This window comes from Calonectris borealis, chromosome 12 (genome assembly GCF_964195595.1).
Source record: "Calonectris borealis chromosome 12, bCalBor7.hap1.2, whole genome shotgun sequence".
Lineage (NCBI taxonomy): Eukaryota > Metazoa > Chordata > Aves > Procellariiformes > Procellariidae > Calonectris > Calonectris borealis.
In genome coordinates, this window is record NC_134323.1 from 11,312,513 (window position 1) to 11,335,586 (window position 23,074).

At 36.4% G+C, this 23,074-nt stretch overlaps 1 protein-coding gene across 1 annotated transcript in view; it reads left to right on the top strand.

Moving 5' to 3' along the window:
* Positions 1–3,006: 3,006 nt before the first annotated feature.
* The window catches only part of DPY19L3 (dpy-19 like C-mannosyltransferase 3), a 38,087-nt gene continuing 18,019 nt past the window's right edge, over positions 3,007–23,074 (top strand). Inside the window, exons 1-13 of the mRNA XM_075161316.1 lie at positions 3,007–3,214; positions 4,643–4,848; positions 6,347–6,480; positions 13,499–13,589; positions 14,444–14,565; positions 14,766–14,911; positions 16,609–16,732; positions 17,521–17,655; positions 18,499–18,630; positions 19,745–19,846; positions 20,658–20,731; positions 20,976–21,134; positions 22,666–22,788. Of these exons, the coding sequence (XP_075017417.1) occupies positions 4,749–4,848; positions 6,347–6,480; positions 13,499–13,589; positions 14,444–14,565; positions 14,766–14,911; positions 16,609–16,732; positions 17,521–17,655; positions 18,499–18,630; positions 19,745–19,846; positions 20,658–20,731; positions 20,976–21,134; positions 22,666–22,788 (1,442 nt within the window). The 5' untranslated portion in view covers positions 3,007–3,214; positions 4,643–4,748. The remainder of the gene's footprint in view (positions 3,215–4,642; positions 4,849–6,346; positions 6,481–13,498; positions 13,590–14,443; positions 14,566–14,765; positions 14,912–16,608; positions 16,733–17,520; positions 17,656–18,498; positions 18,631–19,744; positions 19,847–20,657; positions 20,732–20,975; positions 21,135–22,665; positions 22,789–23,074) is intronic.

Consider the following 23,074-nt stretch of genomic DNA (forward strand, 5'->3'; position numbering starts at 1 on the left):
TACTGTTCTTTTTTCGCAGTCCCTTCTAGGCATATTTGGAAAAGAGCTGTCACACTGAGCCACTCAGAAAGGGAAGCACCATTAATACGGACTTGACTTAATATTAACTAGGTAAAAAAACTCAGAATTGGTAAAACTAAGATGCTTTTGCCCAAAAGCAAAATTTCAGGTACCTGACAAACTTTAAAAGTTGAAAAAAGAGATAACCTAGAAATTTGACATGCTTGCAGCATTTCACATGGCTGATGAACAGCAACTAAAAAGATTGCAGGTTTAAACTCAAAATTTACTGAGGCAGAACTTGTAGAGTTCTACAACTAGAACTGTATTTCTAGTTCACTGTAGCTCTTTCCACAGTATTGAATGTGACAATCCAAGAGAAAACAAAAATGTAAATAGTATAAAGAAATTGAATGTAATGTTTCATTCAACCATTTCCTGTACACTGTGGTTTGTAGATGTTTGACTAACATTTGTTGGGATTGTGGGTAACTTGGTACTAACTTTGCTACCATACGATCTAGTTGGAACACAATGAGCAACAAGGATATTGATAAATAATACCCTTTTGCTGCTTTGGCAAGTATAAAGCCAGTGTTATAATAATACAATAATACAGTATTACTGATTGCTTGCTACAGTTCGATGTATTTTAATTTAAATTTTATAATACCATTTTCAGAGACTAATATCAATCTAGAAGTTCTTTAGTTTTTCTGTATACTCGCAACTTAAAACATTAAATCTCATTATCATCGGACGTGTTGCCTAACTAATGCATTGTTTCAGTGAGAATATGCTGACTAATAACTCTCAGGAGTAGCTCATTTCAAAAATGACTTAAAAGTAACATTTACTCTTAGACACATTAACCGCCATGTAAGGCTGTCTCATGCTTTTCTATTACACAAACTGTTTCCAGTTTGAGTAACGTTATTTTACAGTGTAGATTGCGTTAGTAGTTAGAGAATGTCAGTGGAATTTGTACTGCTGGTAATCTGCAATCATTTCCACAAAACAGAAAACTTCTTCAGCTGACCATAGTAACTTGTCTATCACATACAAATATATTACATATATGCAGTGTCATAAAACACAGTAGAATTAAGACAACAGTAACTCCCCCTCTTCTCAGTACTGCTGCCTGTTGGCAACCACGCTACACAGCCTGTCATTTAGTTCAAGATAACATCTACTCAACTTTTGGTTCTATAGAGAGCAGGCTTTTGGTGGTCCCAAATTTATTGAACATGCATTATTACTGGATTCCTAAAGCTCTTAAATGACTATGTTTTCTAAACCATTTCTGCAACTTCTTGTTCTGTGTAGATTTTACTTTGCATTGGCCTCTTTACAGGTAGTGGATAAACAGAATTTCCATTCTAGGAAACATTTCCCACAGCATTCCCTTTCTCAGAAATTTAAGTACATTATCTGACCTCCTTTACACAAAAATGTACACCCACTCGAGATTTTTTTTTCTTTATTTACATTGTAAAATCACTTGTATGATCTGTATACAATATGTTCATTTTAACAAACACCTGACATGTATGATATGGCAGTGATGCTTAGTGATAAAAATAAGGTAAATCTAATGTCCATTGTAAAGCCCGTAATTCTTCAGTTTCCATATTATTAGTTTAAGCTTTCCCCAGAAATGTACCGCCTGCCTAATTGCTCAAAAAAATAGAGAAGTATGGCTAGTCTGTTTGTTGTAAATTGACTTATAGTAGAAATTTTTAACTATTTGGAGAGCTTAATCAGAGGAATTAAAAGAAAATCATTATTTGTTCTAAAAAATACTTATAAAACATACTAAGTATGCAAAGACAGATACTGAAAAATTTCTTGATTTCTAATGTCCTAAGTTAATGGCTTCAAAGCTCTGAATTACTAGGATGATTACTAGTTACACGGTTTGCTTGGCATCTCTGAGCATGTTTGCTATGAATTTCATGCTTCTTTTTGCTCAAAATACCAACTTAGCCAATGAACCACGGTTGTGGAATGAAAAAAAAAAAAAAAGTAAGTATTGCTGGACTGTAAAATGGTGACGGAAAACCAACTGAATACTGTCCTGAGGAAGGGAACTCTCCCCACCTGTCCCACAGAATTTGTACGGATTATTGGGAAATCTGCTTTCTGTGATAGGATCTGGGAGTCGGCATGTTGGTAAAGGCTTTAAGGGGCATTTTTTTTTTCTATAACTATCTTGAAAGACACTGCAAATAAAATTTACAATAAAGAATTATTGTAAGGGTAGGTTGTACCTGTTAAGTAGAAAAAAGTCTGATACCTTTCTGCTACAGAGGTAAAGGTCTTTTCCCCCTTTGCATGTTTATGCTGCAGTTGATCGAGAAATACAATGGAGCTTATAATGAACTGAATACAAAATACACCTCTACTGTTGAGGATTCTAATTTAAATTAAAAAATCACATCTATCTGGAACCACACCTATTTGGAAAAAAAAAACCACTAAAAATGAATTCTACGTCAGTATTTTAGAAAAGAATCTTCCACGCCTGTTGCAAGTCCAGCGGGACAGCACGACCCGGAGCACCCACCGCCCGGTCGGGCGGGAGGCAGACCGCGCCTGGCGACGGCGCGCAGGGGGAGCAGACCCGGCTTTACCGGGCTGAGCCCACACCAGCCCCAGCCTCGCTGGCCGGGATTTCACAGGCACTCGCCTTTTCAAACTTAAACTACTTAAAACCTTGTCGGGGTGGGGAGGGACGAGTCTGAGACGGGGACGATTTTGCCCGTCTCTGCCTTCGCAGCCAGCCTTGTCCCCGCCGTACTTCCCTCCGCAGAGCCCGAAGGCACCCGAGGCCGAACGCGCCCGCCGAGCCCCTCAGAGGGAAGTGCCGCCCCGAGCCGCGCCGCAGGGCGCGCGCAGGCCGCCCCTCCCGCAGCCCGGCCCCGGCCCTCAGCCCGCCCACTCCCCAAAGCCCGCAGCTCCTCCCCGCGCGGGCCTCCCCCGTCCGCCGGCGGCTGCCTGCCCGCCGGGCCGCCCCAGCCCGCCGCCGAGCCCCCCGCCCCGGCTGCCGCGGCCCCTCCGCCCCGCCTGACAGGAGCGAACAAAAGGCGCCGCGTCCGCCCCCGCCCCTTCCCCTCCTCGCGGCGGGGCCCCGGCGCTTCCGCGCAGGCAGCGCCGGTAGGAGAAGCCGCCGCCCCGCTGCAGCGACCCGCGGCCCTCGGAGCGCCGGCAGGTACCGACCCCGCCAGGGGGGATGCGGAGGGGAAGGGGAGGAGACAGGCGGACGGCGGAGCCGCCGCCAAGCAGGCCGCGCTGCGCCGGGCCGGGCCGCGCAGGCCGCAGCGAGCCGCGGCGGCTGAGAGGCGGCGCTGCGTGGAGCTGCCCGCGCCCCGGGGGGCCCGCCCCGGCCGCTGGGGGAGCCGCGGCCCCAGGCCCGGCCCTCCTGCCTCCCCTTCCCGCCCTTGCCCAACCCCCGGGGCCGCTTCCTTCTCCCCGCCTCGGGCGCGCGCGCCCTCAGCCGCCCTTTCGCCTGTCCGCCGCGCTGCCGCCACCGACCACCTCCCCACCGAGCTCCCCGGGCCCGGCTCCCCAGGCCTCGCCTCGCCTCACCTCAGGCAGCTGTGGGGACGGAGGCGGGACGTTCCTTCCCCGGCGCCCTGTCGAGGCTTTCCCCGCGTGTGCCGGGCAAAACCGTTCCCTTCGGCGTAAGGCATAAAGCTGGCTGAGACTGGCGGTGCAAAGAAAGCATGGTTATGATGACCATCTTGCCGGTGTTAATTAATTGTCAGGTGTTCTACAAACCAGCTATTTAAAAAACAACTTAGATAAATGCTCACGTAGTTCCCTCCATGTGTTTTCCCAGGCATGCGGGAAAGAGATGAAGCTGATCCTCTGCAAAAGCTTTAAAACAACAAAGTTGTGCGGTTGAGGCATATTTCTTAGAGCATTACCAGTCAGTTACACCAGTGGTAACACAAATATCAGTGTTTACGCTCTGGGAATGGTAGCAGATTTTTGCATTCAGGATGGGACATCATTGATTTTCAAATGTAGAATGGCAGGTTGAAGCAGTTTTATGTATGGACCATGCTCACAGAGCAGAGAGCACCTGGCAATTGACAGGGGAAAGACTAGCTGCTCTTCTTTTGGTCTTTTTTGTAACGTTCTCAAATTTTATAGCAGTTTAATAGTATAAAATATCAAGGATTTTTTTAATGCTGTGTGTCTAGTTTTTTATAACACATGTTCTCTGGCATCATTTTTGCATCTTATGGCCCCCTTTTTGAGGATTTCCTGAAAGCCAAGATTTAAACAACGGGTTTTCCATTTTAGGTGCCCAACTAAAATACCCTAAAAGGACGAATTTTTCTTTGAAGGGCTTACTCTTTTTCAAAAAATTGGAGCCTGGTATGCATTTTGAGTCAAGGGCCAAAAGTGAGGGTAGTCAAAATAATGAATCTTTCTGAAAACCTTTTCAAGAGGATGTAAAGTTATGAACTTAAGTCTTTACAAATTTAAGATAATGTTTTCTATACTTTCATTTGCACTCTGAGTTGTACAAATTTAAAAAACCTTGCATATTTGTAAGATACACTTCAACTACAGTATAGTTCTGTAAGTCAAAGTCTCTGATGGCAGTAAAATATGGTTCTGTTTTCAGATATTTCATACAGCATTAAATGAACATTTGGGTAGGAAGATGCATTGCTTGTATGTGTCCATTTAGGAGTCAGACTGAAGAATAATGAATTAAAGTGATTGACATCATGACAACCGTAAGACAGAGAAGGGTTGGAAAAGGCACAGAAGCATCTGAAGATCAGCCTTCAGAGAAGAATGTGAAGCCTGATGGGAAAATTCTGCCTGGTAGGTAATGAAAAGGATTGTAACATCATGGCTTTTTAGTGTTTAGCCTTTGGTTGCTATCCTAAGCACAGGTTAGAACTAGGTATGTACCAAATACATTTTCATACTTGAATATTTATCACCAAAATTAATTGGGTGAGACAGAGGGCATGCAGATCACTGCATGTCAATCTCATCTCTATTTTAAAATCCTAATTTAAATTGGTGAGAACAATTTTTTTCAGTTTAGTATCAGATTTCTTATAGCTATTGTAGGTTCTTAAACAAATCTCAGTTCAAATCATTGGTAACATAAAAGGATTTGAAGACCTCTGATGAGTTGTATTTAAATATAAGCAGATTGCACATAAAATCTGAATTTAACTGCAAACTCTTGCTTTTTGACTATAGGACAGACCAGCTAGGTAAATTTAAAAGAAAGACATTAAGTGTCTTAATTCGATGATCCGTTTATGTAATGAAATACTGACAACATTTTTGTTTGCCAACTCTAAAGTTATAATTCCAAAGTTTCTTGGGTTTGGTTTCTTTAACTAACTTATTTTAAGGGATGTTTTGATCTAAATTCCAAATGTTTCTATATATGCAATTTGGGTAGATGAAAGGAAAGTTACATTGTTGTTTCTACACAAGTACACTTAGGCTATATACAAAATGGGAAAGTGATCATAGTTTTCATCCAGCCCAACCCTCAGTTCCATTGAATTGCATATTTGGTATCCATTATGTGGACGTCACACACAGTATGAAAATGCCATTTCAAAGGTATAATTCCAGATCACTAAGTTCCATATTAAGCCTTATATCAACATTAAAAAAAAAACCAAACCTAAAAAAACAGGAACATAAGTGTACAATAAATTGATTGAGCTACCTAGAAACGCAACCTTTCTTTCCCATCATTCCATCTATGATCTTATTCTGATGTCAGCAGAGGTCATCTGCAATTCAAAGCATGACACCATTATCAAAGGCTGCTTTGGCCGCTGTTCAGTCTCTTTGTGTGTATTCAGTGAGGCTTCTGAACCTTCAGTGTTGTTTTTTTACAAAAACCAAGCAAGCCCCCAAAAAACAAGCAGCCATTTTAAGATGTGCGAAGAAGATTTTAATTTCTTTCTTTGTGATCTAAAAGTCATCCTGTATTGCCTTAATTAAAAAAGTTGCCCTGGAGGATATTTCAATTTAGATTTACAAATTAGATATGGTATTTATCTAGACTTATATAGGATCATGGTATGTATTGAACTATAACTGCATTTTACTAATTAAGGCACACCTTATTTCACTTTGCATGTAAATAAAATACTCTATGTATTTTTGTTTGCTTTATGAGAAAATAAAAAACCACATCTCCATAAAGATCTCTTAAAACCAAGTGTCCTGTTACCTACAAAATGTAAACTGTACTAGCACAGGCAATGTATAAATGAGTTTCCAAAATTCCTTTAAGTTGAATTATGTGTTTCACAATTACAGTGTGAAATATTTTTCTTCCAAGATCATACAGGTAGAAGGCTGTGGAACATACTCTCTATAACTGTTGGTGGAATTGTTGCCATCTCTCTTGGACTTCTTACTTCTGTTTATGTTGCTACACTGCATGAAAATGACCTGTGGTTTTCCAATATTAAGGTAACAGTCATTTTCATAGTTTCATCAGTGCTTTCATAGAGCATTAATATGAGTGTTAGTTGAAATTTCATTTGTTTATGTATGTGTCTTGTAGCTTGCTCAAAAACATAGAATATTTCATTTTTAAAAATTTAATTTTAAAAAAGCTGTGCTTCTCTTCCCACCACTTTTTAAATACTTGATCATTTCTATAAATACCTTTCCCCAGATTTTCTCTAAAAACATTGCTACACAGCTCCTGCCTGAGTTGTAGCTATGTTCTTCCAAGGATTTATCATTATCTAGAATAGAATTTCAACAATTTGCTATAAGTTGCTCTAAAATCATCTTTCTTTTATCCGAAGCAATCCAAAACCAAACAAAAAACAGTTAAAATAAACGATATGCAAAATCCTGGCACGCAGTTCTTTAATTGTATTTGTACTGTGATATTGTAATACAGTTTAAGCACTTACTATTCAATACTAATTTTATATAATGTTATCCTAAATGTGCAAACCTCAAAACATATTTCAGACATTCACCAATGTAAAACCAACCATTCCCAAGATCCAGGACTGACTAGTTTTTTCCTAGAATCATTGCATGGGAAAATAATGCAGCTGTACACATATCTAAATTTAACCAGAGGAAAGAAACAGGTGAGTCATTTTCCTTTTAGGTGCCTAAAATTCACTCTGTTAGGTCTATGTATTATGTTATTCAACGAGTATATATATTTAGAATACTTGCATCACAATGTGTCTTTCCTATGCTACACACTTTTTCTGTCCCAGAAACTTTTATATTCGTGTAATAAAAATAGTTGGCACTTACTGAAACAATTGCTGTTGTATTATACATGTAATACTGTTTTGTACCCACTCTCATTTTTCTTTGAATATATAGATGGATTGTATATATATTGAAGGTACACCTTAGCTTTGCCTTCCAAATGCAAGTATTGATTAATTTCACAGGTATTGTAGGACAGGACCTGTGGCAATGTATGAACATAATGAGTACAGCATTTTATTCTGTTGAACTGGTACAGCAGGACACAAAGTTCACTGAGAGAAGCGAGTCTGTAGTTGCAATTAAGTTGTCCCCCAGTGGATGGATGAAATGCTCATTTTATTTGATAATTATTGTTTTCATTTTAAGTACAGTAGAATGCCATTAGCTATCAAAACTGGAATAAAACCCTCTAGATATTTTTAGTCTGGATTCTGTTGTCTCTGTAGATCTCATTTCATTCTATGGAGTTGGTATGATAACTAGTAACATTGGAACATGAGCAATTTCAGCCAATTTGATGGAAAGATTCTAAAAAGCATTACGTTCATCTACCAGCAGGTTAAAGGAGAAAGAGATGCAGATATTCTCTGATCTCACGTTACACCTTCTTCAGTAAGATGTGAACTCAACCAGAGAATGCATGTGGCTACAGTGCTAACTTTAAACTGATAACAGGAAAAGCTTTGATGAGATTTCACATATTATTAGATAAAATAACCAGTTGTAACATAGAGCCAAAAGTGATCAGGCTTCATACATACCTCTGGTTTTTGGAGCTATGTGTTCAGTGAACATATACTGTTCGTGTTTTTCATGTGCACACACTCAACTTATATTGTTTCTAAGGATATCTTCCCGAATAGAAGGCTATAGCTCTAACTTGATTGATCAGACAAATGCAATTTATTTTGTAAACACTTACATCCCAAGCGAGATTCAAAGGTACTTTTAAAGATTTGTTCTCAAATCATTTATTACAGCTTGACACCAAAGAGGCAGTATCCCCTGCAGTTTATTTGCAAACACAAAGAAGGTTGGGGATGAGTCAAGTCTGATCAAATTTTCTGCAATTATCTGCCAAGTCAGACTCTGACTGTGCTTTTACTTTGATTAATACAAAGCTTTCCAAGGTTTTACTGTTAACTTAAATATAGTCTAGACTTGTTTTCTTGCCCGTATCCATCTCAGAGCATTTTCTGGCCATACGTGAGATAAGAAATCTAAACTGTATATTTTGATACGCTTTCTCTTAACTAAGCAGAGAAAGAATACGTGGATGAGATAAAGTTTAAACAAAATACTGTTTTGTGAGTAGTATGGGAAGAGAAGACTACATATGAAGAGCCTGTGAAATTTCCTGCAAGCTGAGGCAGGAAGGCTCATCCTAACATCTGTAAAACATCTCTGCGCCTATATGTATGAGTGGACATTGTAGAATCTCTAGATGTATATACATGTTTTCCAGCATTTCTGAATTGGCTAATCTTATAATTACAGCACATACCATATACTAATAAAAGACAAGAATTAAATACACTATGGAACAATCCGAGATCCTCAAAAATTATGTTGAAAATAAATGGAAAATTTGCTTTTTTCTCTAACATTTTATAGTTTGGCCAAAGCATATATTTTTGCATATATTAACTGAATTTTCTAAAAATTTTCGAAGAGTAAGTTTTTTTTTAATGCGTACCCCAACCCAAATTCTCAGAAGGGAGGATTGTATTCTAATCCTTGGCACACAATTATTGCATGCCTTGCTTAATGAAGTGCAGAAGTTACGTTGTTTTGTTTTATTTTTATTAAGCATTACACATAGAATAAATGGACACAACACTAATACACATCCTGTGTTTCATTAACCCCCATGCCTATGAAACATAGTAGTGCATCACCACTGCTCTGAAACATAGGAAAGAAAATAAATTCTAAATCAGTTATATTTCCATACATTTTAAATTAGTAACTTCAGTCACTCTGAATTGGCTGTAAACAGTGCGAATTTGGGGATTTTATGTTACTGAACTCTGATATAAAATTATATAACAACATATTATCCCCCTGAACTTTATTCCTTTCTTCCAATAAGCTACAATTAGTCAGATGGTAAGGATTCATACACAAAAGAGTATGTATGACTACTAAATTAATATAGTGAGATGTAATGGGAGACTTGTTTTGTTATTTTTTCTTTTACGTGAAGGTAATCCTCTCTTTGTACGTCAGTAGAAGGAGGTGTGCAGTGTTTATCTGACACTTTTGCACTAAACTAGACAGAGGTTTTTACATACACCATTTAGGTACAAAAGGTGGAATTCTTGTTCTGAAGACCCCATTGATACATTAATATCATGATTGCATAATTACAAAATTGTGCAGTTTGCCAATTGTATTCAACCCTGAAAATTGAAAGTAAAAAGAGTTCATGGTGCAAAGTCATGATTCTTAACTTCTAAATAATTGAAGTCACAACTTGCGTGTACACTTGTAGAGATTGCCTTTCTGTAATTTCAGCTGCAATTCATAGAAAGCCAGTTCAGTTTTGGGTGTCTTCCAGCAGTGGTTCACCCAATTAGAAAAACTGTTCTGTGGTTGCTATACTGTTTTGTTCTATTTTGAGTATGGCTTTCAACAGTGCGTTGATTTCAGCTGCTGCAGTATGTGTGAATCTTGTTCTTATTTGCTAATAAATATGCCTGCTATTGTAAATTTGCCATAGTCATTGGAGAAAGATGTGAAATTGTTTTCTTATCAGAAAAAACGAAAATGCAGATATTGAAGAGTGGTTTATGCTATGAAAGAGGTACATGATTGGTATTCTCTTTTTTATTCCAAGACTTCCTGAAAGAATGACCGAAAAAAATGAGAAGGCAGAATGACATGTCACATAGTCAGAAGCTGTGTTTGTGTACCCTTCCAGCAGGGATCACAGAAAGTTATAATCACTTATCTTGACCAAACAATGTTGAAGAAAAAAGTTTGAATCTATTCTCATATACATTAAAACAACAAAGATTTTTGTTTATGATGGTGAAAGCCAAAACAGATTTCTTACCCAAAAATCCTTTCCCAGTTTTCTGAGAAGTTTCTGGCACGACACATATAAAATGGCTAGTCTATTTTCAGTGATTTTCAATAGCAGTTTAGTGACTGCTCCTCAAGTATAGTATCTTTTGGGAACAGGATCTACTATGAAAATAACAAAATAGGGAGGGTGGGGGGAGAATTGTATGACCTCTCCTGTCAGATGTTGTATTGCTTGTTCAAATGCAAACTCTGAAGAAACTTTGAAGAGGAATGAGCCAAGGCCGCATAGCAAATTAATACTGTAACACAAACAGATAAACTTTGCAGCTTTCATTTGTTCTTCATCCCTTCTGAGTAAGCATTTAGACTACTATTATCGAGTTTTCCTTTAATAAAATTGCTGCTTGCAAGAAGTCGGGAATAAAAATATCAAATTTTAAATCTTTCAGACATGAGGGTAAGAATCCTGGGATTCCTTCTCTGAAGTGCTTATATTTTCCCTTTTTATATTTTGAATATAAAAGAAAGATGAAAAAAAAGTGGGGAAACAGATAGCTGGCTAATTAGAACTCTACAATGTGAATGCGTAACCAATGAAGAGGAAGAGGGTAGTCCAGTACTTTGGTGATACTTTTCCAAAGGAGTACCTGTTGAGTTGTTATGGGTACTTTTACTCTGGATCAAAAGTCTGATCTGAGTAGGAACCGTGCCATTCTAACAGATGGGCATGAGGTTAACCAGCCAAGAGGCCATGTACAAGGATTAAATACATTTGCTGAAGGCAGGATTCTCAACTGGGAACACTGATAACAGCTGGCTGTATTGAGTTTCCACTTGTATGATTGAGACGATTTTCAAATCTTTCTGATCTTAAATTGAGCAACTAAAAAATATTTTCAATTACACAAATTGTGTTTTAGCTGTGTCAAAAAAGAAAAGTAATTGGAGCTTTGCTTGTACTCTTTGTTTATAGAAAAAACTCAACTCAGACTTTGGCTGCTTGCTCAGTATTCTGAATGACTTGGTTAGGGAGTTTGAGGAAACCTAAGCTCTAGAATTTTGCACTGCCCTTGAGAGGAAGTCCTTTGTATTTTGTTTTGAATGCTTAACATTATTAGAATACAATTGCATAAATTGAAATCATATGCAACTCTATATGTATCCTGGAGGATAGTGTTCTTTTTTTTTCCTTGGAACAGTGATAACTTCTTTGTTAAAGACTCACAAATTGAATGTACAGAAAGATAGAGGTGCTCTTATAATGCTTACCCATAAGTCTGTATGTTTTTATTGACACAGAATACTAGGGAAAGTATAAATTGCTGTAGAACTGGAAAAGTATTGTGAGCGAATGAAACAGATGTTATCTTAGCATGAAACAGATGTAAAACTCACTAGTGTTTGTCTCATAAAGTATAGCATTTGGTTGAATACAGCTGGTGCCAGGATTACAAATTAATCATGTTTGAATGCATTTTTGCTAATTAGATCCCCCTCTGTGACTACTCTCTCCCCCTTAATAAATTCCAAATGAACATTCCTTCTTTTTTCTTTTTTCTTTTTTTTTTTATGAGCACTTAGAATCAGCCACTTTTTGGTATTAGAAACTTTTCAGTAGTGATGAATTTGAAACTAGAGCTCATTCAAAATCCAGCATTCTCATATTCTCATTTTGTTAAGTATGTGGCTTTTAGTATTTAGTGCCAATGTCAGTTTCTTCTGCTGGTATTACAACAATTTGTATGTCGTAGAGCAGCTGGAGAGTTTAATTGTGAACTTACATTGAATCAGATATGTTTTTATCTGTTGATTTTTCTCAGACCAGAACTAATATTGGTTTAGTTTGTCAACAGTTGACTTCAATAAAACACATGTTCTGAGATAAGATTCTATACTGGGCAGTAGAGGAAGGAGGAACATGATTTTTCATCTAGCTTTATGTTAGCTCTGAAATAGTATTGATTCTGTTCCAGCAAAAGAGATGGGACTGTACAAGAAAGATGAAAGTCTTGGGATTCTATGTAAGGTTGCATTAATCAGAATGGCATTCATAAAAATCTCAGAAAACAGTAACGTTCTGTTATTTCAGTAATGTTCCTTTGTAAAGAAAGCTGAATTAATAAGATTATTTTTAGGAATCTCACTTAAATTTCGTAATGACTTGCATACACCACATACAGGAATCTCATAGGATTTTCAAATCTGGATATAAACCTTTTCAAACTTACTGCTTATGAAAGATACTTGCTTAGATGTTTTTATATAAACTACTAAAAAGATCACTAATAATAAAACAATCTTCTATAAGATGCCTATGAGTTCTCTTCAGATTGGTTGTTCATGCAGTCTTATTGTGTTTAAATGTGGTTGTCCAAGGCTCTGAATTTGTTAAATTTCATTAGGTCTTCGTAACTAATGAGGTAACAAAAGGAGGTGAATTCCAAAGCAAAGATCCTGTACTGAGAGCAGTTTTCTCTAGGAGAGCTTTCATATCTCACTTAGGCTCCACCTGCTGCAATATCAGCCAAGAAAGAGGCATAGTTTGAACTGTACCTAGTTTAAATAATTTGAACATTTTTAAAATAAAAATAATAACTTTACCTACACCTAAAAACAAGTAAAGACTCACTTTTCCTTTAACCTATAATTTAAGTATGAGAGTGATGAACAGCTGGCTTCCTGCAAGAAACAGCATTTAACAAGTGGGCAGCAGCATACCCTGCCAGCTGAAATATCAGAGTGGCTTATGGTGCAATTCCAAGTATAGCACGCTGAATTAATTGAGCCTTAAGGGTAGCAAAGCCATGGAACACTATGGGTTATCTACATCTGGAAGAAAAGGTTAAATACATAGAGCAAGCATATGCAGTTTTGAAGTCCAGCTGTTGGCCACTGTTTAAACATTGAATATTACAAAAAAATAGTAAAAGATCCAAAATGTTTCTGAACAGCATATCAGAATCACAAAAAGCATATGTATTTTCCCCAGTTAGCAGAAGCATTGACATCTCAGCCATTTGCCTCTCACCCTAATTTGTCCATGTATTTTACTTTTATTTGAACTAAGTTGCATAGAATGCATGAACCCAAAGACTCAAGCCACTGTATAGGTCAATTTCCCTGGTGTAGCAAGAATTTGAGTTGAAAGCAGCTTCATATGATTGTGAAAAGCAAATGGAAAGTGAATTTACTATTGAACTTTCATTTGTAGGAAGTCGAAAGAGAAATTTCATTCAGAACGGAATGTGGACTTTATTATTCCTACTACAAACAGATGATTCAGGCTGCTTCCATCCAGCAAGGTATTGTAAACTGTAAAGTAAGTTTTACTTCATGTTGCCAGATGACTATTTTTAATATTTTTTCAAATATAGTCGAGAACAAGTATTACCATAACTGTGAAAGATAGTGTAACAATTGTACTGGAGACAGATCTATTATGTTCATACGCCAGCGAGCCACTAAGTTATGGACATAATAAATTTCACAATGATACATTGGTTTTCTGTGCCACACCTTCACGTTCTGATGAAGGCAATCACTTTGAGGGACAACTTTCATATCTGTTAAGGTTTCAGCCTTGCTGGTTTATTCAGTATATTACTGTCATTTTTATTCTTCTCTTGTTTAATTTGAATTATGAGCTGTTTGTGGGAAGGGGCAATTTTTTTGCTGTATGCCTGGACAGTAAGTGACACAATGAGCAGCTTCCAAGGAATTCATATACCATGATGGGGTTTTCTGTGACAGTCCCATGTTTTCTAGATACTTAACTGTTGCTCCCTAGCAATTTGCTTATATTACACATTTGTCAATATTACATCACCTGTGTTCAAAGTAGTGACAAGAATGGTTCTCAAGATCCAGTATGTGCCACAGATTCTGTGCTAGGAATGTAAGTTTAAAAATAAATGTTTTATACATTACTAAATATACAGTACTTGAATTAGCACTCTGAGTTACATTCGAAGCAGGGAAACTGAAGACCTCAGAAGGTCATGTTGATTCAGAGGTAATGTGATCTGAATCCTTGACTCAAAGTTTGCAGTTTTTGATGAGAGATCCTAAAATACCTTTGAAAAAGTTATTCACTGTTCAAATGAAGATGGAGGGGGAAAATGACAATCTCCTATTTCAATTTCTCTTTATCGTTAAGGTTTACATGGTTTAGTATATGACAATAAAACTGAATCTGTGAGGACAATTAACATACTTGAAAGAATGAATGTTTACCAGGAGGTGTTTCTCAGCATTCTGTATAGGATTCTTCCAATTCAGGTAGGCATTTATTTATGGCTTTAGATTGTAAGTGCATTATGAAGATTGCGCAGTGAATCATAGCTCCCCTTTTTAGTTATTTTCTAATTAGAAATATTCCTGATACCTTTTTAATTTGTAAAAGCAAAACATAATTCATATTAAGTATAGTCCCCCCCATGAGTGTTTTATGTCAACATCAGTATTCTTGTGTTTTACAGCAATACCTAGAGCCCGTTTATTTTTATATCTACACTTTGTTTGGACTTCAGGCAGTTTATGTCATTGCTCTGTATGTAACAAGCTGGCTTCTTAGTGGAACATGGCTTTCAGGGTTGTTGGCAGCTTGCTGGTATATTACAAACAGGTAAGTGAGATTAAACATTCGGTCTTTCTAAAATTGTACCTCAAAGGTAAGGCATTAAACTTTCAAATGCATGATTAATTGGACAAAAAAATGGAACTATAAGGCTTCTCTCCAAATTACCCAGAAAATGGAAAATAATGTTTAAAATAATATAAAATAATTAGAAAATAATCAGAAATGAGCTGACATTGCAGACTAGAATTTTAAAGTTTCAAGAAGTTTGAGTAGAAAGTTTTGGCTTAATTTGGTCTCTGAAAGTGGACTACATCTTTCAGATATGTCTGGTTCTCCAAATGATGTACCCTGTCTTCTCCAGCCTAGAATCCCTTAGGTGTTAAAGACACCTGCATATATGCCCTTCAAGTCTCTCCTCACTGCCCCACACCCAATCTCCAGGGATTCCTTCAACAACCTAAGATCATCAGAAGTTCAGCTTCTCTGTTCCCTTATTCCTGTAGACATCTCCTGCACTAAGACTCAGAGAAAAAAGATGGTAATTGAGCTGTTCAAGCGCTTTATCACTTGAAGAATTCTCTATTTGGAGAGAAAAACTAAAGAACTGGCTTTATGCCAGCAATAAGCTGCTGGCATGAAGCTAAGACTGGTGACATAGGCTGTTATCTGTAAATTAATCAAGAAAATAAAACTACAGTGTCGGTTCTATCAAAACTGTTTGATATGTTAATCAGCAGCTGTAAAGAACTTTATCTGCAAGCATGTCCATTACAGAATAATTACAGGTATATAGTGGTAAAACGTTTCCTTCTCCAAAGATGAAAGTAATTAAAAAAATACATGCAATGTGCAGTAGTTCATGTTTATTTCATGAGGTCATCTTTTCCATTTACAGAATATGTGAAGCAGATTTGTTTTGTCCATCTTTGTAATAGTTCATGAACAATGGAAGCTTGTTATCCTTTATGCAAATAGAATCAGTGCATGGAATTGATTTGGATAAAGACTTTCTGTCCAGATGAAGTACATCTGAGGCTGCTGAGTAACTCCATTTTAGACATTTTTTTCATCCAGCCAAGCATGTCTCAGATGTGTTGCTTACTTTCCTTTTTAGATAACGTTTTCTCTGAACGAGAAAAAAGGGAATTATTTTTTGTTTTTAACTTTTAATTCAGGTTTTGTAAATGACTGCCGTTTGGGGAGCTTTTTCTAACTTCCATCACGTACCTTTTATGTTAGAACATTCAAAAAATGACCAGAAGTTCCAAATCAGTTTAGTGGTATTCAGATGCCTTGCACTGGAATCACAGTGAAGAAATTGATACCTATTTATTCTTATATGTGCACTTTTTGCAAACCAAAAAATGAAGTAAAATTACCTGTGGCGTGAACACTCCACAAGCTGGATTTTGGGAGTGTTTTTGTTTTGGGGTTTGTTTGTTCATTTTTAAATTACCCAAGCTGTGCTTCATAAGTAAGATTTAATCCATAGTATAAGTTTTTTAACAGTAAGTGAAGCTAAAGTACAACATTTGAGGTACAGAAACAATGGATGACTTGCAGAACCTTCATAATGATGTTTTTTCAGAGCCAGGCACGTTGAAGGAACTATAGTGTAGAGCCTCCATTTTTATCAATAAGTAGTTAAAATACCACAAAGATGCCTGTCATTGCAACCTCTCTGTCACCAAGTTGGTGTTTTATTTGTTTTAAACTTATGAAACTCTGTTTGTTTTGTACAGAATAGATACTACAAGAGTAGAATTCACCATTCCTTTAAGAGAGAACTGGGCACTACCATTCTTTGCTGTTCAGATAGCAGCCATCACATACCTCCTCAGAACTCATTTACAGCCTGTTCAAGAAGTGAGTATTTCTAACAAGTATGACACAGTAAAATTAGTATCAGAAAACTGTCTATAAAACTTAGGACAAAATACTTAATACATGTTTGTATCGCTGGATATATATACACACACACACAAATCACTCATAATGTTAAAACATTAATCAGATGAGCCTTCTGCTAATTTAGATGTAGTTGAAATAAAAAGGAATGCATATGCCCAGCACTGAAAAAAAAATAAAGGTAAACTCTAAAGAGTACAAGACAACAGTACTGTGTATTTAAGAAAACAGAGTAACACAAAGTGGGCAGGAGAAAAGCTTGTAAAGACAAGGACTAAAGATTTTCTTTTGATTTCATTTGTTTTACAAATTTAAGAGGTTGGTCCTGATCAGCAAGAATAAAAGCAAATTGGTGATACAGTTTCTTTGACGAACAGTTCTTAAGTTATCACTCCTCGATTTGATCAAATAACTGTTATTTATAGCATAGTAAAACATGTATTGCATGTTAATCTATGGGCTGAAGCTATTCGAGATCTCACCATTTTCTTGCAAGTGGTATTACATGGTAAAATACAGGCATAAATATAAGAACCTGTAACTAAAAAATGTTCATTATCCTCCAAGCAGTTATTGCAGTTAGAAAACTCATTAATGTTTTAAAAATGGATTTAAAATAAAACCAAATTAAGGTGGTTTTTGGTTGTTTTTGTTTGGGAGGCCGGTGTTGGGGTTTTTGTTTGTTTGTTTTGTTTTTTAATGAAGGAAACTATACAGTTAAATAAAACTTTGTTCCTTCCTTCCAGAGATTGACCCTTATGGCTGTATTCATAGCAACGTTTCTCTTTAGCCTGACTTGGCAATTTAATCAGTTTATGATGCTGATACAAGCATTGGCATTATTCATACTGGACTGCTTTGACATGCTTCCTACAGCAAAGGTACGATTATGTTTGGAAATAACCAAATTTTTTCTTTTCTATCATAAAGCTAACAGTTTTGGAAGTATTTTACTAACCAGTGGCCTGAATGCCCGAAGTAATACAGATTATACACTGTGCTGCTTTGTGCTTTTAAGTAATCGCAGTGTATATACTGCAAGTGTAAAAATGAATAATCAAAAAAATACCATTTCTGATTTTTTTCCAGCTGATTTTATTTCACTTTATGTAATTCATTTCTATTGTTTAATTTTTGTCTAGTTTTGTTTAGACACAGCTATGTTTTGACACTATTAAGGGGTTGCTTTTAAAGACTATCATAACAGTTGATCTAATACTACAGCTTAAGCATGTCCTCTGGAAGCAGCCAGGAAAAAAAAAAGTAGCACGAGAAATCTTTGCCTAAGCTGAAGTCATAGCAATGTATGAATTTTGCCTCAAGTACTGTGCATCCTTGTTTGAAAGTTAGGTGTAGGCACTGTACCACAGAGAGAAGGAAGTAGACCCACCAATTGCTCAAGAGAAGCAGTTACCTTTCGTACCTTGAAATTCACCACAAAATAGCAACATTGTCACTGCTATGTTGCTGAACTGAATAAGCCAAAAAGTAAAACAAGCATCAGGCTTCCCTAAATATAAAATAGGTATAAAATATTAACCTAACTAGTTCAGGACATAAATATAGAAAGGATATAGTAATGGCTTTCAGTGTAATGATTTAATGCGAGATGATACCTTTTTTTTGAAAAAATAATTGTTATTGAAATAAATTATAAAACATATTCAAAGAAAAGCAGCTATGACTAAAGTTTTGTAGGCATAAAAATCTCATTATTGTTACAGGTTACGTGGCTCTATATCATTCAGATTTCCGGATTACTGCTAGTCTGTGTCCTACAGTTCTTTAATTCAATGATTCTTGGATCATTACTTATAAGTTTTAATGCTTCTGTCTTGATAGCAAGAATGATCCAGGTAGGTACCGAAATATTTTTGTAGTACTAAATAAAGAGTGTGATATATATATAGGTAAATGAGTAATTTATATGCATTATAATCTTAAATTACTAATACTAATTAGAGGAATTACTATAGCGTAAAGCAACAAAAACATTGCATGATCAAATAATGAATTCAATTACACTAACTACAGCATAACCAAGCACATCAGACATCATAATTCTGTGATGGCTATTAACATTTATGATTATGCAAGCTGCAGTTTGGATCCTGCAAAAAAATGGCATAAACGGACTTTACACCTGTTTCAGCAGGACTTATCTTGGATTTATGGATCTGCCTCCAACAAAATACTCTGTGAGAACTAGGCACATGTCAAATTCAGCTTACTGAAATATATTGTTTATTTCAAAGACTAAGATTTTTTTCCTGTATTACAGTTCTCTTTTTTCTGATACTGGCATTGACGACAGCCTCTAACCAGAATATATGAACTTAACAGGGCCATTCCTGCTGTGTCTCACTTGTGACCTTTTAAAATCAGGACTGTGTTTTTTATAGTTAGACAATGTCTGCACATTTTCCAAGTTGCCTGTGAGCAGCCGAAGAACCGTTATCAGATTTGGAGCTTTGAACTGGAAAATTGCTCAAAATCCTATCAACTGACAGTTAGAGCCAGAAGACACCTTTGCCGTATTTAGGTGGAAGGTCTAATGAATAGATATTTCAAAAGGCACATAATACTATTGAAATTAGGGGAATCTTGGAACACAACCACAGTTGCACTTAGTGCCAGCAGTTGTATAAATATAATGTGGCCACTTCTGACGGAAGGCTGTTTGGCTAGTTACAAAGCTCTGCCAGATCAATACACTGGGAAGTTTTTATGATATTGTCCCTTCAGTTTTGTGGAAGAAATATATCTTTATTCTGGGTACTTGGTTATGTATACTTTTTTGCTTACATGAACCTAATACAAATTTGATCCTGATCAGGCCTAGCAGATAAGCTATTTCAAGTAGTCTGTGTTGCTTTTGTTCTAAATACACACAAATGTACTGAAAAACTAATATTTTGTTCCAAATACATACAAAAAAGTACTGAAATACTAATATTTTCTTCTTTCTAGAAAAACCTAAAAAAGGGCAGCTTGCTTAATAGGCTTGGGAAACTTATCCTCCATGTATTATTAGTCTTGTGCTTGACTCTCCTAATAAATAAGTTCATCAAGGTAAGCAAATAATCTTTAATATAGAAACTTACAAAATTTATTACATTAAAAGCTATTTGTTAACCTCTCCAGTAATACCATGAAATAAAAATTGCAATGAGATTTCACTGCATTTCAGAGACTGCATTTTAGCAATGAAAGATCGTTTTGCTAATATTTTTGCTATATGGATTTTAAAACAGTCTTAAAACTTCATAAATTAACACCAAATAATCAAATACGTATTTGTAACTTGAAGCGCACCTGTAATTTTATAACAAGTGTAGATTTATACTGCACTCTGATACTGCTGAGCATTTGCAAAGTTTTTCATTGAACTTACTTTTCAATGAATGCAGTTAAAAATGAATACTTGTTATAAAAATGCTGTAGACCGTACCATACTTTTAGTTGCTTCTTGTGCACAGAGATGTCTGCAGACATTAGTGACAGTAACACTTTTTCTGCTTTTGAGTTTTGGTCTTTTCAAGAGGTCTATATCAACAGATATAGTACACATGGAAATTAAAAGTGTCACAATAAGATATGATAAGTCATTGAAATAAAAAATACAGCTAAAACCAACTTGTCCTGGATAATCTTTATCTGTAAATAAGAAACTAACCCTAATAGATATTCTAAGTAAGTAACTTGCCCTTTGGACCACAGGACCATAATTACAAACTGAATGCTTATTTGATTGTAGAGCACCCTATCAGTAAGCCTGTGTTGCTTCACAGTTTAATTTAAATGATGAAAAAAACTGTTTGCTGTGTGAAGCAAGTTTTTTGATACTTAAAATATAATTTCCTTTCTTTTTCTCCTTTTGTAGAAAATTCTTAATCTTGAGTCAGATGAACATATATTCAAATTCTTGAAAGCAAAATTTGGATTTGGGGCAACAAGGTATGATTTAGCTGCATTTTTGCTTTTTTGTATGACTTCTTTAAGTGAAGCCTGCAGGTTGTTCTCATTTAAAATCTTGGTGATAAATCATGGATTTTTACGTCATGTTTATGTCATATATTTTCCTTCATAATAATCTGCACAACTGTGGCTTTATAATTTCTTGGGAAAAAAGGAAACTTTGGTTCTTTTTGACATCAAGTTATGAAATACATAATGACAAGGATTATTCTTTTTTCTTTAGAGATTTTGATGCTAACCTGTATCTTTGCGAAGAAGCTTTTGGTTTACTACCATTAAATACTTTTTCAAGACTCTCGGATACATTACTTTTTTACGTCTATGTATTTGTTCTCTTCCTTATGACAGTAGCAGCTGTAATTGTTGCCTTTCGGAACCTCAGGTAAAATACGTTTTTAAAATAATTCACATTTTTATCAATTTTCTCTTCTTCAACAGGCTAAGGAACTGACAGTTGAATACAGCAGCATACCATATTACTTTCTACAGGTACTAAGGAAACAGTAGGACTTATAATAGAGAGATCAGGCAAAATAAGTAACTTCCTATTAAAGCTAAAAATGTAAAGGATGTAACAAGACTAAATAAAGAAACATTCTTCCCTAGATTCCTTCAAGCTCTTTTGTTTGCTGTTGAAGTTTTGCAGTATGGGTAGGGTTGGTTGGGTTTTTTGGGGGGGAGGGGAAGCAGGGGAAGGGCGTCTTTATAGAAAACAATGTTAGTTTCTTTAGTTCATCCCATTTTCCCTGCACAAAGCACTCCCAATCAAAGATTTGCCTGGTGGTATCCTCAAACTGCCCAGAAATGAGCAAGGATAGTCTGTGCTGAACTTCTGTGATCTGTGTGAAGAAGCAGGAGTGGTAGACTGCAACCGTGCATCACTGCTGCCAGTTCCCACAGCTAATCTGTAGGATTTGGAGGTATTTATAGAATACTAGAAGAAAATTTGTACTGAACTGCTATTTAAAAAAAAAAGTAAATGGTTCATTATAGACCTCTCAGTTTTACATTTACAACCTGGGCAAAAGTTAGAAGGGATGGTATAAAACTTGATTAAGTAAAAATTCAAGGAGAGTCACATAACTAATGTCACTCATCGTAGATTTTATGGAAAACAGGATAAAAGGGGGAGAGAGAGAAGGGGAGGGAGAGGATCTAAGACATTCTGAAACTATGTTGTGATAATTGTGAAGTAATAGTCATCTGTAAGACATTTTGGTACTATTCAGCCAGCCTTTTAAAAAATTTACTGCATCAATCAATTTTATAAACAAACAAAAGACTCTGCAGCTCTTATTTTCTGTAATCCTGAATGTAATCCCAAACATTACCCTAATTTTTAACACTGCCCAGTTATCGCTATTATCCCCCACCCAAAAAACAGGGGAAAAAACCCACACATTTAAGCAGCTGCTTTTTTTGACCAGCCTTCCACATACATTCACAAGGGTAGCCACATCAAGCAATAACCAATCTTTTCAGCACTTCTTTTCTGTAAATTTGCTTCCAACCTTCTACTGTGGCTTTAGTAGCATGCAAATATACCAGCACAACCCCACAAAACACGTTTAAGTGCTTCACTCTCATCAAAAGCCCTGTGAACCCTGTGAGAGTAGCTGCTTCAAGCAATAAACCAAGCATGCCTTTCTGTAAACGATTTTATCTCATTCTAAACCATCTCATTTAAACCCATTGCATTTCCAGAAAACTAGACATGAAAATAAATACCTGGTGCTGCATCAAGTTGGTGCTGTCAGGCTTAATTATATCATAGACACAATAGAAGATTGTGGACTGATAGCAGTAGCATTGCTCTTTAGCATCAGGAGGTTTAAATGCTTTTTAAAATACAGGCAACTATGTGAAATATGTTACAGAACTCAATATAACACTTTATTTCTTCTGTTTTATAGTGGTTCAAATCAAGTCCAGTTCACGAAAAAAATGGAAGAATGCACAGTAACACTGAAGCCTGATGCTGCTTACAACTTAATTCACACAGTTCTTTTTGGATGTCTGGCATTAAGCACAATGAGGTATATTTTTTTAAATTCTACTAAAGGCTTTTTTAGATGATTGAGTATATTTTTATAAGAGAGCAAAATATGCTGACCACAAACTGATAGGATGATGAACCTTCTTTCTCTCCCTGGTGTGTTTCCCAAAATTCTGCCAAAAAGAATGTTTGGAAGTTTGGGAGCAGAGGTGTTCTCAAGAGCACATAGCAAAGTGCAAAGTCAGTCTTTTACTCAGTTATTTCAGAGTCCTGAAAGTCCAAGAAAACTGTGTTCAGAATTTCTCTAACAAAACTGCTCTCATCGA